Source organism: Galleria mellonella, unplaced genomic scaffold, assembly GCF_026898425.1.
Source record: "Galleria mellonella isolate WM207_F2 unplaced genomic scaffold, CSIRO_AGI_GalMel_v1 utg74, whole genome shotgun sequence".
Lineage (NCBI taxonomy): Eukaryota > Metazoa > Arthropoda > Insecta > Lepidoptera > Pyralidae > Galleria > Galleria mellonella.
Window position 1 is genome coordinate 29,061 of NW_026442147.1, and position 20,481 is coordinate 49,541.

Below are 20,481 nucleotides of genomic sequence, written 5' to 3' on the forward strand. Positions count from 1 at the left end.
TTTATCTTACTATATAAGATGGTAGTGACTATGTTAATTTTATATTATCTTTAGTCTACAATGCATTTTGTAGTGTTGGAATTGCTTTTCTAATCTTTCAGTTAAGGAAAAAATATTTTTAAATAGTAATAATAATGAAACAACGAGTGTTTTAGTGAATATTTTTCATCAATTTCATGTAGATTAGTTGAGTTCTCAAGACGCACAAACTAGTAAACTAAATCTCATATTAGTAACATAAATTTGTATTAATTCATTTAATATATAACAATTATTGCCATTATTTGCCGTTATTCGTATTCGGAGTATGAATAGTTGTTGCAATTTAGTTGCCCGCTAACGACATATTTTTCAACTGTATTGGGATGACTGGAAGAGATTCTATCATCAGATATATATATATATATATATATTCTATCAGAGATAAGTCCACGCTTGATCACAATATTTATAAATGTATTAACAATGTAATTTACAAGTATAATAAAGAATATATATACATATATAAAATTTCGCTCGGTTTACTCACGTCTTTTAAAGAGGCTGCAATGAATATCACGTAAACACTCGTCCCTCCAATACAAACTCCAGCCATTGCGTAGTCAACGAAGTGCCTAGAAACGTTTTATATTGTCTTAGATACGTGTTCAATAGCCAACTACAAAAGCGATATAAGTCAAAAAGCTTTGATGTATAACACGCGCTGAAGTTTCTTTGATCAATATGACTGGGTATTTATTATGATATTATTCTTACATATAAATATATGTAAGTCAGACTGGAAATCATCAAAGTTAGGTTTAGGTTTAATAAAATCTGCGGCAATTATTTTATTATATGTTTTTAGCAGACTTTGCCGTAAAGTCCCGGTATGGAATGTATTATCTCTATCTTTCTTGTGGGTGTTGTAAGAGGCGATTAAGGGAACTTAATGGTCGAGGGACGAGAAGCAAGTCTCTCTTAAAAGATTGTCACAAGCCAAACTGAGGTTGCCACACTATTATAATTAGTATCCTAATAGCGAAGTGCAATTGGCTCTTAATATTTAGGGAAACAGTATTCCATAGGAAAATAAACCCGCCTTCTAAACTTAGCAACTATTAGCAAAATCCTGCCAATGGTAAAATGCCATAAGAAAAGGCCCCGTTCCTTTTGGCAGTCTATATCCTAGTTTATGTTCAGCAGTGAACATAACATGGCTGATGTGACAATGATGATTTAGCAGATAAAACTGACTGCTAGAGTACCTCGATAGTTACTACATTCTATCAGTTGGCCGCCAGTTCGTCTGTCTTTCCCATTTACACAAAAACACATTTACATATCTGTTATTACTTCAAACTAAACAGACATCATTATATCTTTTTCTTGAGTTGTGAATTGAAGCTTACGTATTCACAATAATGTAGTCATACAAAAGCTAGGGATTTTTAGTTCTATTCGTATGTCGGGAAAAAATTGTTCTTTTCTGCAGTGATTGATTCAGTAACAGCTGCTGAAAAGATTCAAAACGACTTCTGTATCGTTCGTTGAAACATTTGATGAGCAACCATCAATAACTGTTCGTATTTCGTTGTTTGACAAAGATGTATTCTATATTCTAAAGATAGATGCAGACTTTCTAAATTTATAGATATATTACAATGTACTATGTCTGTATATTCTGAGATCGATTGTTTCAAGAAAAAAAACTTAGTTTCACTAATTATTTTGAGCACATGAATACACACACACGCACACATACTCACGCACGCACGCACGCAACACGTACGCGCACATACGCAAACACTCATGCACGCACAGAGACAGAGAACGAGCGAGCGAGAGAGAAAGATACCATCCACGAAAGCACTCATGCGCGCACGGACGCACGCAATCATCCACGTATGCATGCACGTTTACATTCTCATTACTCTCTTTAAGTTGCCTAAAATTACTTGCCTACCCAATTTACGAGTATCTTAAGTGAATTTCAAATTTCAACTACTTTGATAATAGAAAAGGAACTTTGTACGAACGTATTACGAGTTTTAGTCTGTTTCGATGGAACTTAATAAAAAGTTAACCAAGTTTAGTTGAAATTATCATAGAAACACTCTCAAAGGAAGTTATGTAGTAACAAATCGATTTTTGATACCAGTAGTCACGAGTAGACTGTTTATGGTCGGGTAAATATATCATATAAACTCACTAGAGGGAGACTTTGTACAAAAGACGATTGCTTGGGTACCTCTGTTCCATTCGTGTTTCAACCGTAAGGCAGTTGGTTTTGCATGTTGTGTTTCGGTTTGAAGGGTGGGATATGGCGTGAATTTACTGGGTACAGAGGAATAACACCTGAGTCCTCAGGAATGGCAACGCATGGGGGGTATCATGAGCGAAACAGTATACTTTGTTAATTTCATCATTAATTTAAAATATTAATTCATGATTAATTTAAAATGTTTGCAGGTGAGTGTTACCACATTCTATCGGTTTAATAATAGTTAGTTATTTATTATTAGTAGCATAAAAAAGTATAGGCTGTGTGGTTCCGGCATAGAATAGGCCATCCTTTCCGCGAGGGCGAGAGATAGGCAGCAGCGTCCTTTTTAAAACATCTCCATAGCCTAACTGCGATTGGATTGGCAACCATCCGCCTACCAAGCGTAGCAACTACTGGCAAAATTAGACAGTTAAAGGCTGATATTATAAAAAAGTATACCTGATATGCAATGAATAACGTCTTAATTTCACTGGCCCTTGTTTGAACACTCTCTCGCAGGTGTCAGCGTAATTAAGAAAAGGTGTTTTAATCTCCCGACAGAGATCTCGTGAGGTTGTGACCTAAAAATACAGAATAATGTTAGTGTGAACACCCAAGGTTCACTGGAAGAGATTGCTTAGCGATAAGGCCGCCTTTTGTATAATTTCAATTTAAAATTAAATATATTTACTATTTTATAAATGGTACAATAAAGTGTAAAGTAAATAAATAAATATTAAATTTAAACTATTATTTTTATAAGAATAAATGTTCAGATTTTTTTTATTTAATTAAACCTACCCTCCAAAAATAAGCATAAGTTTGTTTGGTATACAAATTGGGTATCATAATTGGCTAATATATGGTGTAAATATAATATTTTTAATTATTCCAGATTAATATTAAAATAAAATAAAAATAAAATAATCGAGATTCCGGTTAATTCATTAACAATAATTAGATCAGCAGCGTCGGCGTTTTTTTAGTGATTTTTATGGCCGTGGGTTCTAACTCTTAGTAGAATTTATATATTATATATAAATTATATTGCTATACAATTGACATTAGCAGCATAGAATGGGCTACCACTTCTTTTCTCATGGGTGTCATAAGAGGCGACTAAGGGAACTTAATGATCAAAAGATGGGCAGCAGCGATTCTTTTAAAACATCATCAAGAGCGTAAGTGTGGTTCCCAATCCACCTGCCAAGCTTGGCAACTATTGGCAAAATCCGCCAATATAGAGAGGCTTATGTTTAGCAGTGGACAGATGACGACTGATATGGATAGTAAATATATTAGATTTTATTAGTTTAGTTATATTTATACAAAAAAAAAAAATATAAGCTAGATCCATAATCTCCTTTTTTATTTCTACCAGGTGACTCAGAAAGTATTGCGAGAAAAAGTTTTTATGTATGTGAGACTGGCCAGTTATAATTTATTTAAAAATATGATTACTTATAAGTAAAAATAGGTACATTCTAAATTCAAAACTTCCCTCTACATTTTTTGCCAGCTAATTAAAATTACTGTGTCTCATTGAAAAATGGATTTGCGTCGAGAACATTTTCGCGCTATGGTTTTTTACGATTTTAAGTGTCGCCTGACACCGGACGAATCATACGATAGACTTTAAATGGCATTTATGGATGAAGGCCCTTCGAAGGCAATTGTGTATCGTTGGTATAATGAATTTAAGCGCGGTCGACTAACTTTGGAGGATGAAGAAAGAAGTGGTCGCTCTTTGACGGCTGTTACGGAAGAAAACGTGCTAGCAGTGAAAAATTTTAAAGACAATGGACGAGTTATATACCAAAAGATTCAGCTTATACTGCAGATTGGATCAGGAAGCCTTTACGAAATTCTACACGTGCATCTACGGGTGTGGAGAATAGTTTCACGCTGGGTGCCGCACAACCTCACGGATGTTCAGAAGCAGGCAAGGGTGGAATGGTGCAATGATATGATGGATAAATTTGAAGCAGGCTCGTCTCGGCGTGTTTACGACATCATTACAGGTGATGAATGGATGGATCCTGGATTTATCAATACGATCCAGAAACAAAGCGTCAGTCGACGATTTGGGTGTTTCAAAATTAATCAACGCCTACTAAAGTAAAGTGACCTAGAAATGGGGCGAAGATTTTGATCGCAAGCTTTTTCAATTTGACTGGCTACTTGGTGTCAATTCCTTTAAGAATCCAAAGAAGCATTAACGCCGAATGGTATACTACCAAATGCTTGGCAGAAGTTGTGAGCAACAAGCGACCAAACACAGGGCTCCGCGGGTCACTGCTCCACCACGATACTGCCCACACCGTAATCAAAACGAGGGACTCCCTAGACAGCACACCGGTCAAACTCCTAGGTTACCCTCCTTACAGCCCTGACCTAGCACCGTGTGACTTCTTCTTATTCTCAAAAATAAAAAATTTGCTCAAAGTGACTCAAACTCACTGAGTGAGTGAGTGATCAATTTTCGTCGCCAGATGACGCGCTCGATGCGCTTTCAGCGTTCGAGCAGGCTGTAAGCTGCAGTATTTTGAAAACTGGTTCAGACGCATGAAACTTTGTATAGAGACTGGTGGAGAATACTTTGAAAAGATGTAATAAAAATATATTTACCATTTAAAATATATTTTTTTTAGTGTCGCAAAACTTTCTGAGTGTCCCACGTACTAATGATTTAAGGATAGAATGGATAATGACTGTCTTCTTAGAATTAGACCGTATTTCTTAGACTAGGTGATTAGCGTCATTAAGAGAATTAATACTTGTCTCTCTTTATTTTGTTTCCGTTTTAATAATTAACCTAATTGATGTCTATGTATCTATATATTGTATATTGTTTGTTCTTTTTTTAGTTTTGGTTATAGTTTTTTATTTATTTTTCGTTCAGTGTATTGAGTCTCCAATCCGAAAAATGGGTATTGGTGACCCGCACGCATGCTAAAGTTAAATGAGTTAAGGAACTGCCTAAAAATCAATGCTCTTTAGGTACATCTCGCTGGAGGTGTGCATATATAGCAACAGCTGAGGCGGCTCCAGCAACCAGCAAATTGTATAGTTTTTTTTTCTTTTTATTGTTTTTTTTAACTGTTATTGTTGGTAATAAAGACATTACCTATCTATCTATATAGAGTTGTAATCCGAAATGGAAAATTCATTTCTTATCCGAAATATATTATATTTACAGATTAGTCCAATAGAGATTTTATCAAAATCGGTTCGATAGTTTAATTCCAAATAACAGATTTTTTTCACAATTGAAGTCGGCTTTTGTTTTCAGAACATAATTTAATTTTGTAACATTAATTATATTTAATTTTATAATTTAGGTCGACGATAAATATTTTGTTTTTTTTTTTTTATGCAACTTAGAATAGCAAATAAGCTGACGGCCCACCTGATGAAAAGTGGTAACTGTCACCTATGGACATAAGCAGTACCATGGACATGACAGAGTATTCAGTATACTCTACGAAAAATAATAAAAGTTAACTAAAATTAAATTGTGTTTATTTTTATATATGCAATATCGATCCAAAATGAAGGATGATGAAAATTGAACGATATTTCCAGTGTAGGTCGTTCGATATTATCACATATATAAAAAAATACATAGATTTAAAATATAAATAGATGACGCATCTATGTATAATTTACGTGTTAATTTATCGTGTTAAAAGATTCGTAGTTCTTATTTTTATATGAATAGAAAATATGCTTGCTATTATAATCCTCAATGGAGTAGTCTTGCCTTTTTTAAATTTATGTTGAAAAATTTATCGATTAAGATATACAATGCGAAAGTGATATTTTAGCTTTTGGTGATATTTTAAGAGGGACGCTACTGCCCATCTCTCCTTCTTAAGTTTCCTTAGTTGCCTTTTACGATCTTTATTATAACTAAGAATTAATTGAGCCGTAAAAGGGCTATGAAGTAACAGATGAACAAAAACACTCAATTTCATATTTATACTATTAAGATTAACAAGCATTATTATTTTATTTTTTTTATACAACTTTTCTAAGTTGCCATTCTTGGCAAACAAGCTGACGGCCCACCTGATGTAAAGTGGTAACCGTCGCCTATAGACATGAGCAGTACCATGGACATAACAGAGTATACTATTTCGCCCATGATACCTCCCATGCGTTGCCATGCCTGAGCACTCAGGTGTTATTCCTCTGTACCCAGTAAATTCACGCCATATCCCACCCTTCAAACCGAAACACAGCCATACAAACACAACTGCTTCACGGTTGAAATACGGATGGGACAGACAGGACCCTTCCTTTCACCGTCATAAGAGTCAAGTAAGGGAGGGCAAAGGATGGGCAGCAGCGTCCCTCTTAAAACATCTCTAAAAGCTTAACTGCGGTTGCCAACCAAGCGTAGCAACTACTGGAAGAACTCCCCTTATGGGGAAGGCTTATGGCAGTGGACATTTAATGGCTAAAAAAAGAAATATTCGTATTTAAAATAAAAACAAAAAAAAACTTACTAATATGTGAACGCAGTGCGTTGCAATAACTCCGACTAAGACTGTACCAATGCAACCCGGTATTAGGCCGGTATGTTTGAAAGCGGCGGGCATAGCTAGCAACCCTGATCCCAGCGACGACTTCAGTAAATGGAAAAATGAGCCTAACGTTCTGAAAAATAGAGACGATTTTTGTTTATTTGTAACGGAAAATACCAATAGGATAAAAATATTTAATAGCAAAGTTTTCGATTCAATTTGTTTAGTGGACCAATTTGTGATATTGGATTTTTCCGTTGATTTTATCTGACAGAAAAGAAGTATTAGCATTATACAAATTACTTCGAGATGCCTAAAATATATGACTCATTAAAAACTAACCGTCTTATTCATAAAAAGTTCTTCAACCCTTTATAAGCCCTCTATAATAAGGAAATAACGTGATTATAAAAAAAACTGTTAAAATAAAATATAAAATTCAGAAATGCACTATAACTTTGCTATAACTGTTTTATTAAACGTTAGTAAACCTACCATAAACTTGTAATAATAAAAAATATTATTATTATAAATTATTAATCATCTACTGTTTCCAACACAGATAATTGAAATAGTACATTACTGCATCGGCCAGCAACTGAGGCATTGATGGACGAACGTGCAAATGTGGGCCGAGGCGTAGCCAAGGCACACATACGTGAGTCAATCAATGCCTAGTTGTGGCCAAGGCTTGTATAGTACTTTTCTCAAACAATGCGCGGAAATCAAAAACACAATTTTATAATTTTTATATATGCCATAATGTTCCTTTGTTTTTTTTTAATAAACAGCTTTCTATTTGCAAGCCAGTTCGAAATTTAAATAAAACCTTTTATTAGTTACTTCCTTGGTAGGCATGTTTCGAAGTAAAAGGTCAGTCCATTTTTGTAAATTACAGGATAGATATGCGTTTACATAGTAATTTATCTGGCCGCAAAACACGACAGATATGGATTTTCATACAACTTTTGCCGGCCGCTGCCCGCATGTATCTTGGCCAGTACGGCAATTTTGATTTATCTCGAAGAAGATTGTCAAAATAATGCTCACATTTCCAAGCATGTTTGGGAAAAAAATATTTACTTAGTTTATGGTGGCAAGCGTTTTGGTTCGGGGAGGGGGAGAGGAGTCCTGTAATGTATTCTCTCTGTTCAGTACTAGAGTAAAGGCACACGGGTATGCGACCCCGGCTTCCCGAGCTAGTGCAATTTGTAACCAGTACCTCCCCTGCATTTTTTTTTATGCAATTTTTTTCAAGTGGGCCGTCAGCTTGTTTGCCATTCTAAGTAGTATAAAAAAAAAACTCACGATGTCGGATGAGGTATTCTTCTATGCTCGAATGGATTATAATCCTCTCCATCATCATTTTTAATTCCATTATTTAAGGCAACAGTTGAATGCGTCTGTGATATTATTTCACTCGTACATATATGAAGGCTGTGAGTAAAAAAAAAACATGTAATGAATATCAGAAGAATTTAAGAAATAAGGTTGACAGATCAAGTTTGTAATACTGTATTTTGAGAGTTCGTATGAAAGGAGGTGTCAATCGAAATATGAGGGAGGACATATCAACGCTTGAATGGGAAAATGTATTAAATGGCAGTTTGGCAGATGTTGTTATATAGATAGATATGTCTTTAACTTCAGAGTTTTTTCTGTTAATCACTGGTATTGATCTTTCATTTAGTTTTTTTTTTCTCCTAGTATATATATATATATATATATATATATATATATATATATATATATATATATATATATATATATATATATACCAACGACATTGAAGGTGTGCTGCCGGCCTTTTAAAAAGGAATATACTCTTTTCTTGAAGGTTATGATGTCGTATCGGTATTACGAGTATTATTATATATATATAGATATTATATATAGGTCGACTAAGCAGATTTACAGAGTGAAAGTGGAAAGATGCGGATAACTAAGAACTCACTTAATGTAGCTACTTAAAAAAGAAGTACGTGCTTATTTTTATGTTTGTTACCTCATAACTTTTTCATGAAGCGATTTGGATTTTTTATTATTTGAAAGAATATATTTTAAGATTGGTCGTATAAAAATATATCAAAATTGGTTTACATCAAACATCGTCACTACATAGTATAAAACAAAGTCGCTGTCGCTGTCAGTCCGTCCTTATGTATGCTTAAATATTTAAAACTACGCAACGGATTTTGAAGCGTTTTTTTTTAATAGATAGAGTGATTCAAGAGGAAGGTTTATATGTATAATACATGCATAATATTGTAGAGGAACACTGATAAATTTAGAGGTTTCTAATGTGACGTGGTGTAATGTGTACCAGCGCGAAGCCGGGGCGGGACGCTAGTTACTATTATAATATAACAAATGTGAAAGTGAGTTTGTTTTTTAACATATACCATCTTAACGGCTTTACCAATCACTACGAAATTTGGTACCATTTGGGATGAAGAAGAATATAGGATACTTTTTATACCAGTCAATAAATATATCCCGGTGGGGGGAAAGGGATTGTTAGTAATGGGGTCTAACTGCCTCATTGCCAGCAATACACCCGATCAAGTCGACCTCCACGTGGTTCCCCCTGGAAACCATCGTAGGTAATTCCAGTGAAATTCGTCACGATGGGCTAACTGACCTGCTTTCATCGTCACCTATCATCCCTCACTGGTGCCCCGCCTGCGTATACCGATAGCGCAGGCTGGGATACCATTCCATTATCACCCATTAAAAAAAATATTCCGGTCCTGCGAACGAAGTCGCCGGTAAAATCTAATAAAAAATATACAACCGGATCAAACTGGTTCAAAAAAATGGGAGGTTTTCAAAAACCTTCCACTTTTTTTAAGTCGGTTGAAAATTATGATTAATGTCGAATTTTCTGCGAAATTCAAATCTAAATGCATATGACGCAGTTTTAGCTTTAGTTGAATGTATTCCTTTATTTATTGAGGTTTTCCCAAGAGACTACAGCATGGGGTTCTTCAAAAGGGGGGTAAAGAGGTTTCTTCAGGGTCGACAACGTGCGCGTAATACCTCTAGTATTGCAGGCGTTTATAGGCTACGGTAACCGCTTACCATCAGGGGGGCCGTATGCATGTTTGCCACCTCAGTGGTAGAAAAAAAATTATAATTATAATAGTACATGAACTTTGTTTGGTATTTTTTTTTTGGTAAATCGTGTTTTTTGGAAATTATTATATAGATACGAATTACAAACTGATGAATAATATAAATAATATATTTCGATATTATTTTCTTGAACTAATTTCAAACTAAACCTGTGTTTTCATTACCTGAAAACATGGATAAAACGACGTTTTCTAAAAACGAAACCTAGCTATGTAGATCGATTTATTCTAAATTTCATGAAAATCGTTGGAGCCGTTTCTGTGATGTATACATACATATATACAAAATTGCTCGTTTAAAGGTATTAAATATTTATTTAAGTCATAATTTATCTGTTCTCATAAATAATATCACTTGTTACCGTACGGAATCAATAGGATGTAAGTAATGGGAAGTGTATATGTTTTATATGCAAATACGAAGCATATGACTGTTTATAAAGTTGAATATTTACCGTGACAAGGGTGCGGACTTGCCATAGTGATTTGGGACACACTCAATCATAGGAGCTTTGTGTGAAGAATTAGTTTGCGAGTTGTTTCACGATTTACATGAATAAGTAAGTGTATAATATAGTATATGTCATATATGTGTAAGTATATTTGTTATTTATATATATATGTATTCGTTTATATATGTAATTTTAGTATGTATGTATATATAATAACTAGTACCGATAAGCTGGAGAGAAAAACTAACGAATGAGGAAGTCCTGAAAAGAGTGAACGAGAAAAGAACATTAATTAAAATAATAGAGAATAGAAGAGGTATAATGCTGGGCCACCTTATACGACATGACGATTTTTTTAAGAGCATAGTAGAAGGAAAGTATAGAGGGCAAAAGAGGAAGAGAAAGACCGAGGAATAACTACATGGGACAGATAAAGGAAACACAATATCAATTAATAATTGAAGGAGTTATGACTGAGATAAAAAAAATATAAAAAAATACAAACCAATCAATCCATCGATACAAATTTTCATTCGTTCTTAAAAATTAATGGAACGCAAAATAATTATGACAGTACATGAAGCGAATGGTATAAAGATGACCTTTGAAATTCAGTTCGCTCTGCCTACTATTTTGTTATGTGCCTCTACAATACACACGTACTTAGATAAGATATTGGTACCTATGAGAGAATTATTTACATAAAGCTTCAAATTACTACGTCTATTACGTGTGCTCATAGACAAGAAATTGTATAGACGTGAAAAAAACAAGTTTAAGAGGGCCTCAATCAAAATGGATTGTTTGCAGAATTCTCTTACAAACACTATTGTGTTATCTAGGTACATACGTATCTGTTGGAATGTAATGCTGATTCAGTTAAAATATATGTTTATACAGTTAGATGAATGACATTCTCTTATCCCATCTTTTCTTTTTCGATATATGTATAAGGTTGGGCCAGCGGACGCATCCCCACGCGACAGCTGTTCCTCGCGTATAAATAAGTTTGCAAACTCCTACGTGAATCGTATCGTAACATTGTGATGGTCCCCCCTTTGCCTATGTGTCACCCCTTATATAAAATAACTACCTTCTAAACTAACCTACACATGGAAAACCTACAAAGCCTAAGAAAAGCCTACGAAGGCTTAACCTAATGAAATCTATGAAAATCTAATGAAAACCTACCCTAAAGAATGGCCTAACACTCTCAATATAACCCCATACCTATATTGTCTTATACACCCCAAACAACCTATGAATCATATAAACCCTTACAATAAATACATAATATTGAACAGATCTTATAATAGAACACTTGATCATTTGGCCAAATAAATAAATGTGTGATCGTCTAGTAATGTAGGACCCGTTGTGTGTGTAATAACCAAAAGGTTCTTTAATTGGTATATGATAGGAGTTAAAAAATGAAGATGATTGATAAGTCTTTAAGGATTAAGAATAATTAATGAATTATACTCATAATTCATGTAACTAGGAAGTTATGTTAATTTAATAGTAAATTACAGAATAACTGTAATAATAAAAAAAATGGGGGAGCGGTCGGGCCCCTCACACGCCCGGACCAGTGGAAGACTTTCCAACTATCTATAACTCTTCCTCCTAAAAGGTAGGGAAGGGTATTACTATTTATTAATGCACTCTGATGGTAATAAGGGAATGAGTATTCTCAGTTCCAAACCAAACATAAGTACATTTACTTCAACATTACAGTGGCTCCACCAGCCCCACGATGCTTCCAGTATAAATTAGTGTTTGCCAGAGGCAAACGGATCGGAACTGAAATCCCAGGATCACTCCGACACGAGAGCTTACTCATGGGCGATGACCCTTTCAGTCCTATATGGCGACATAGAGATCACCCACTAACAGTACGAAACTGTTTCCCAGCGTCACCCTGTTACGAGCTTACTCAATGGGGGTTTCCCTTCGGCTCCACAAGAGATCAGACCAAGAAGCGAGATCACCCAGACACCAGAACCTACTTTGATGGGACATAACCCTTCGGCCCTATAATGTGACATTAGAGATCACCTGTGAAGACAGTCCGATAGAGATGAAGATTTGTGTGATAGGGGATACCTTCCACACCCTGGAATTGGCCAAGCCATATAATGTTGATAATTGCTATATCATAACATAGCATTGTCAATTTAATATTATTTACTTAATACCAAGAATACTCAAGGTTCAAGTTAAATCTGTTGATTAGGCCGAAGCCTAAAAACGAGTAGTCCAACCCATAGGTCGAGAGCTACTAAAAGTAATGAGTGCTACTGAATGAACTATAAGTCCAGTCAATTATATATAATATTATTGTTGATTAACCACATTGTGAATTAACCAATTATTTATTCAGAGAGATATATCTAAAGGAACTATAAGTCCTTTAAAAGACACTGATTAGTCACAAGTTAACAACGTCTCGTGAAATAACCAGTTGGGTTTTCTATAAGTTTGAGGACACTAAGTCCAACAAGCTATTATTGTGTTGAGAGTAATAGAGATCTTTTGTAATATTTGTAGAGGTTTGATTAATCACATTGTGAAATAATCAGATTAAATAATTATGTAGCTTTATAGAGAGGTCTATAAGTCCTAATTGGTGGTTGTCATAAGTACTGATAAATTACACATTAAAGTGCCAGGTCAATTATTATATATAGGTATATAGGAAGGACAATAAGTCCTATTTGTGTATGTTGTAGTAGTAGAGGCAATATATTGTATAATTATAATGTGAAAGATATAGATTAAATATATATTTGTATAGAAAGGACAGTAAGTCCCATACAATTATTGTAGCTGTACTATAGTTATACTATATCTACTTCCTTTTAGTGTCTTAGTAAAACCTATTTATTAAGAGGATTTCTCAGATAAACAAGTTTTAAATCATCATGATTAATTCCCTAAGAAATTAGGTCTTTAAATAATTATCATATCATTTAAGTATGTTTTCTTATATAAATAATTCTAATATTTCCCCTACAGTTATTATAAAATAATAGAAAATTATATAAATTTTTCTATAGACTTAGATATAGAATCATAACGTGATTCACCTCCCTTTTGTTTGACGTTTGTCACTTCAATGACGTATTGAATGACGTATTGATGTATCGAATTGAATTTTGATTATCTATCACAACTGTCAACGTAACAAATACTAGCAAGTTTGTTTATTTGTATTTGTTTAATATAATTAAATATAAAGTCATCATATATCAACCGTAATATATGACTTAAATTATCAGTGACATAAATAATCATGGTTTACACCAGAAATAATTAATAGTATCCAGTAATGCTGCAGTTTTATATTCATATCAGTAGCCAAGCTAACTCTCAATTTCAAGAATGAACTGAAGATTAGAAGTTTAACATTCTTATTGCAATTGTACTTGCAATAATATATACATACAGTACTAATTATCAAGAACATTCCTCAAATACATGTGTGATGAACATTTCCCAATATGCTATCTATTTGATTTCTAACCTCTAATGTAAATTTATTAAAGAAGTGAATAATCAGTGTTAGTGTTTGCTTTATTAATATTTAAAGTAACTGTCCTAACTTGATATTAATAGGTTCATATCTCCTTAGATACAGCCCAACATATACAACTAACTCGATAATGAAATTTATAAAATACTAATTTTATATTTTACTACTTGTATATCTCCATTCTATTCCCATAAATATTCAAAATATGTATATTAAATATAAATCCAATAAAGATTCACTAATATTAACCCTGTCTGAACTTGTCTAGTCAATATAGAATGAACAAACAACACACATACAAATTTTATCGCCATGACAACTTTCTTCCTAAATATGAGTAAAATACATAACTCATACTTGTCATTCAGTACTAATTTAATACTGTACATGAGGTACAGTTACCTAGTTAATAGTAATTATAGTCAGAGAATCCTTTGATAATTTTATTACCACTAGGAATTAAATCCACACCTATAATATCAGCATAATTAAATATTATTAGAAACCAGTAATACACACAGAATTGTTATTATCAGCTTGTTTACTACAATAAAATCAATATTAAAGTTTATAATAAATCAAGACAAAATATCTACTTAAACAATACAGGCTTGTTTACCATAACCATCCCACCGTTACATGAATTTATCTACTAACACAATAATGTATTAAAAGTAATACATTCACATAAAATCACCTGCAACAGCTAAGCTGTTTCTCTGTACATTTGTTGTAAAACAAATTCCCACATGTAATCATGGGTAATTAAAAGTATACAAAAGAATCATTAGTACAGTCGACCGAGCAATGGTATGAAAACACTTTACCATGAGACGTTAAGCATGAGTAGATATTCTAAACCAACACTGTAGTAGTGTAATAAATACAAATATTTCATCATCATCATCGTCCCAACCATCACCAACCCACGACTGAACACAGGCAACCTCCACCGACTGACATAAGGAACGGCCCCACAATACACATAAAACAGTCACTCCAAACAATGAAGGTAGCCCACACCGCATTTGCATTTACAGAGTCGTCACTCAATAACCCCTCTCTCTCATCAATGGTTGTTTCCCTAGCAATGAGACAAGACCATAGTCACTTTAGTCTATTATCCTCAATAAATAAATACTTTATAATAACTAGATATGAAACTAGTTAATATTATAATAGGTTAATAGCTGATTTAATAAGTATTTTCCAAAACTGGACAATTAGAACATTGAATCAAATTGATGAAGTTCTATCAAGCGACCATATAATTGGATTTTTTATATGAGTAGAATAACGTAAGTACGTAAATTATATTGATGTAAACTTTGTTCAAATGTGATTGCATTTAACGATATACGCATTACCTAAAGGTATATGGACTCGACTAAATACGTATTTTAATAGTTGTTGGGAAATATTAAGTATAGACTTTGCCTGCGATCACAGTCAAAAATCTAACTACGTAGTAATAAATGGAACAAGCTCACCGGATTCTCCAGTCTTCTATTGATTAATTTCACACACTTAATCGATAGTGATACACTAAGATCTCAAACCCCTTCATCGATCCAGTCCCTCCTAGATGTATATCCCAGTTATTTTTTTATTTTATTGCGCAATCCCTAAAACACGACTCCCGCGCCATTTGCCGTCCTTTCTTTTTTTTTCTTTCTTTTTCTTTCATTGCGCAATTCCTAAAAAGCGACTCCCGCGCGCCCGCCGATCTGCCGTCTCTCTTTTTTTCTTTATTTCTTTCTATTCTTTCTCTAATAACGTCATAGATTATGTCACCGAAGGGTAGATATTTCAATAATCAGATTTAGCCTATTATTCGAACTGTACTTTTCTTCAAATTCAATTTAATTATATGTTAACGTATTTTGGTATTTTCTATTAATTTTATTATCGAATTTATAAAACTTTAAAGGCTCTCATAAACCTTATTAAACTGTGTTGTATGCATCCTTTTTACACTTGATGATAAAAGGTAAACTATAATTTGGTTATATATAAAATATAATATATTTTTGTTTAATTTATTTAATTTTCTTGTGACATCTACTACACTTTGGAAACACATCAAAAGGAGTTTCCCTTCTGTGTCAATATTTCATATATGGTAACGTCTTCTCTGTACGCTATTGTGAACCTTGACTTTAAAGTTTGTTTATATTAAATAGCTCAGCTTTCGCAGCGGTCACCCATAGGAACCCCTGTTTCTTTTCTATGTACTTATGGTATTAAACCTATTGTACTATAGGCGAACCGTCACATCCGGCCCCCTAATTATCAAGAAGTTTACCGGAGTGATAATTACAATAAGATAAGTTTTATATGTAATAAATTCAATGCATGTAATTACAATGTCATAAACAGCATAAATGAATACAATCCTAAATGTGTGTAAAGGAATCTATAAAACCTAAATGTTTGAAAAGCCTAAGTATGTGATGAGTCTAAATGTATAAAACCTGAATATGTGAAGAGCTTCAAGTAAAGAACCTAACAGATACTCTATTTGTATCAGTAAATTTAGATAAAGTATCTATTTAAAGATACAAGTTAAACATCTAAGTGGAAGTTCAGAATAAAAGCCTAAATGTATGAGTGTAATGTATCAACAAGCGAAAGAGCCTAAATAGAAAACCTAAAGCGAAATGAAGTGAAAAATCTAAGCATTAAAATGTAATAAATGCAAAAAGAAAGAATCCTAAAATAATTGTCTAAGTGTAAATAAATGATTAGATAAAATCCCAAGTTAATTAAATATTAAAATGAAGATGTTCAAATAAATTTGTTAAAATAAATTTAAACAATACGAATAAAACTTTATGAAGCGTCTAAGTAACCACAACACATATTTCATCTAAGAAATAACCTAGTGTTCATTGAATAAAAAAATAATAGTCCCTAACAAAATTCAAATAAATTTAATTTTTATTTATTAATTTTAATCATAGAAGTAAAGCTTATATAAATAATAATTTATCACCACCGGCCCCCCTGTCTGACAAATTTTGCACGGCCCCCCAATTTTAAGACTCCTATAATTATGTTGCATAAAATAATACAAACGGCCCCCATAGTTTAAAACTCTTATCTGTCTGACAAATTTTGCACGGCCCCCCAATTTTAAGACTCCTATAAATATGTTACATAAAATAATACAAACATAGTTTAAAACTCTTATTATAAGAAATTCTTTTAATATACTTAAATTACCAATGACTATTTCTTAATACTCTCAGAAATAACATGATCAATAAGTTTTATAATAAAATATTATGTAACCCCATTAGATAGGTAGATAGACACCCCCCATCGCCTCCTCCAAAAGATCACAACAGCAAATCCAACATAAATACAACCAACTATATTAGATACATCAATTAATTTATTTTGTACAATAAATTATCATTTAAAAAGATACAAATGTCTTGTGTTATGTGCAATTACAAAGAGCAAAATAAACTAAGTGTGCGCAACATCTAAGTATGTAAAATGCTTAGGCATGTAAAGAGTGTATATGTATAAATAACCTACAAAATCTCCCTCTGATATAAGTATAAAGTTTTTTTTTTTTTTTTATAATAAGTGTCTAAGTCAAAATAAGCGAATAATCAAATAAAATCTGAAATATAATTGTAAAGTGGAATAAAGAAATTATGTATAGAACCATAAATAAAATATTATAATAGCATCCTAATAAATTGTTGGAATTAAATTTAACAACATGAAAACACCTAATTAAATTTTCAAATTTAGGTAATCAAATAAAGTAACTAAAGGCCCTAACTAACCTTAATGATATTTTATGAAACGTCAAACTTTCAATTTGAAACCCCTATAAAACATTATATAAGCTATTTAAACATCTTAGGATGATCAAAATCAAATCATAATTATTTAATATATTTTTTTTTTTTTTATATATATAATCAATGTCACTGCATCATAAAAGTTTATGAAATAAAAGTCAATAATTTCCTCAGAAATAAATAATGTCATTAATTCATCTTAAATAATTTCTTTCACAATAAAAAGAATTTAATAAATTTTATGTATAAGTCATTATAGCATAATTATTGTTTATAAAATTTATATAATGTTAAATTAATAGTTCAGTAAGTATTGAGAATTAATGAAGCAAAAGAATAATAAATGTGTCCTATAGCATAAAATTAGATCAATGTGAACTGAATATAACCTAGTAAGCTATCCTCACTAATATTGTTATGTACCTATTAGTGTAATACTTAATATTATTTACTCAATTGATATAGAGTACAATAAAATATAAACCAAATCATGTAAATTTGTTGTATAATTGACTCCAATAGGTAACCACTGAATGAATTTGATAAATTAAATCCTAAGAACATGAGATAACAGTAAAATAGGCTATTTACCTATAGACATAGAGCTCATGAAATTAGGTCCAAATCCTAGATCTATGACGGTATAATTATTTAGTCATAATCATCAAAGTTGGTTTTGAATTTTACTATTAGCAGATATTACTGTTTAACTTTATACTCCTTCATATTTTAATAACCAATCCCTGAAGTCACAAGCTCCAATTGTGACCAAGTGTTCATATTGATCTGATATGTAAATAGCCATGAACCAATTATATCCTGGTCACGGCACCAATTGTGATGGTCCCCCCTTTGCCTATGTGTCACCCCTTATATAAAATAACTACCTTCTAAACTAACCTACACATGGAAAACCTACAAAGCCTAAGAAAAGCCTACGAAGGCTTAACCTAATGAAATCTATGAAAATCTAATGAAAACCTACCCTAAAGAATGGCCTAACACTCTCAATATAACCCCATACCTATATTGTCTTATACACCCCAAACAACCTATGAATCATATAAACCCTTACAATAAATACATAATATTGAACAGATCTTATAATAGAACACTTGATCATTTGGCCAAATAAATAAATGTGTGATCGTCTAGTAATGTAGGACCCGTTGTGTGTGTAATAACCAAAAGGTTCTTTAATTGGTATATGATAGGAGTTAAAAAATGAAGATGATTGATAAGTCTTTAAGGATTAAGAATAATTAATGAATTATACTCATAATTCATGTAACTAGGAAGTTATGTTAATTTAATAGTAAATTACAGAATAACTGTAATAATAAAAAAAATGGGGGAGCGGTCGGGCCCCTCACACGCCCGGACCAGTGGAAGACTTTCCAACTATCTATAACTCTTCCTCCTAAAAGGTAGGGAAGGGTATTACTATTTATTAATGCACTCTGATGGTAATAAGGGAATGAGTATTCTCAGTTCCAAACCAAACATAAGTACATTTACTTCAACATTACAGTGGCTCCACCAGCCCCACGATGCTTCCAGTATAAATTAGTGTTTGCCAGAGGCAAACGGATCGGAACTGAAATCCCAGGATCACTCCGACACGAGAGCTTACTCATGGGCGATGACCCTTTCAGTCCTATATGGCGACATAGAGATCACCCACTAACAGTACGAAACTGTTTCCCAGCGTCACCCTGTTACGAGCTTACTCAATGGGGGTTTCCCTTCGGCTCCACAAGAGATCAGACCAAGAAGCGAGATCACCCAGACACCAGAACCTACTTTGATGGGACATAACCCTTCGGCCCTATAATGTGACATTAGAGATCACCTGTGAAGACAGTCCGATAGAGATGAAGATTTGTGTGATAGGGGATACCTTCCACACCCTGGAATTGGCCAAGCCATATAATGTTGATAATTGCTATATCATAACATAGCATTGTCAATTTAATATTATTTACTTAATACCAAGAATACTCAAGGTTCAAGTTAAATCTGTTGATTAGGCCGAAGCCTAAAAACGAGTAGTCCAACCCATAGGTCGAGAGCTACTAAAAGTAATGAGTGCTACTGAATGAACTATAAGTCCAGTCAATTATATATAATATTATTGTTGATTAACCACATTGTGAATTAACCAATTATTTATTCAGAGAGATATATCTAAAGGAACTATAAGTCCTTTAAAAGACACTGATTAATCACAAGTTAACAACGTCTCGTGAAATAACCAGTTGGGTTTTCTATAAGTTTGAGGACACTAAGTCCAACAAGCTATTATTGTGTTGAGAGTAATAGAGATCTTTTGTAATATTTGTAGAGGTTTGATTAATCACATTGTGAAATAATCAGATTAAATAATTATGTAGCTTTATAGAGAGGTCTATAAGTCCTAATTGGTGGTTGTCATAAGTACTGATAAATTACACATTAAAGTGCCAGGTCAATTATTATATATAGGTATATAGGAAGGACAATAAGTCCTATTTGTGTATGTTGTAGTAGTAGAGGCAATATATTGTATAATTATAATGTGAAAGATATAGATTAAATATATATTTGTATAGAAAGGACAGTAAGTCCCATACAATTATTGTAGCTGTACTATAGTTATACTATATCTACTTCCTTTTAGTGTCTTAGTAAAACCTATTTATTAAGAGGATTTCTCAGATAAACAAGTTTTAAATCATCATGATTAATTCCCTAAGAAATTAGGTCTTTAAATAATTATCATATCA

The 20,481-nt window shown here is 32.8% G+C and overlaps 1 protein-coding gene across 1 annotated transcript in view; it reads right to left on the reverse strand.

Moving 5' to 3' along the window:
• Positions 1-8,243, reverse strand: part of LOC113523453 (proton-coupled amino acid transporter-like protein CG1139) — a gene marked incomplete at both ends in the record, with an annotated part of 32,696 nt that extends 24,453 nt beyond the window's left edge. The window contains 4 exon segments of the mRNA XM_052901052.1: positions 530-614; positions 2,705-2,826; positions 6,757-6,907; positions 8,083-8,243. Of these exon segments, the coding sequence (XP_052757012.1) occupies positions 530-614; positions 2,705-2,826; positions 6,757-6,907; positions 8,083-8,243 (519 nt within the window).
• Between the last annotated feature and the right edge of the window lie 12,238 nt (positions 8,244-20,481).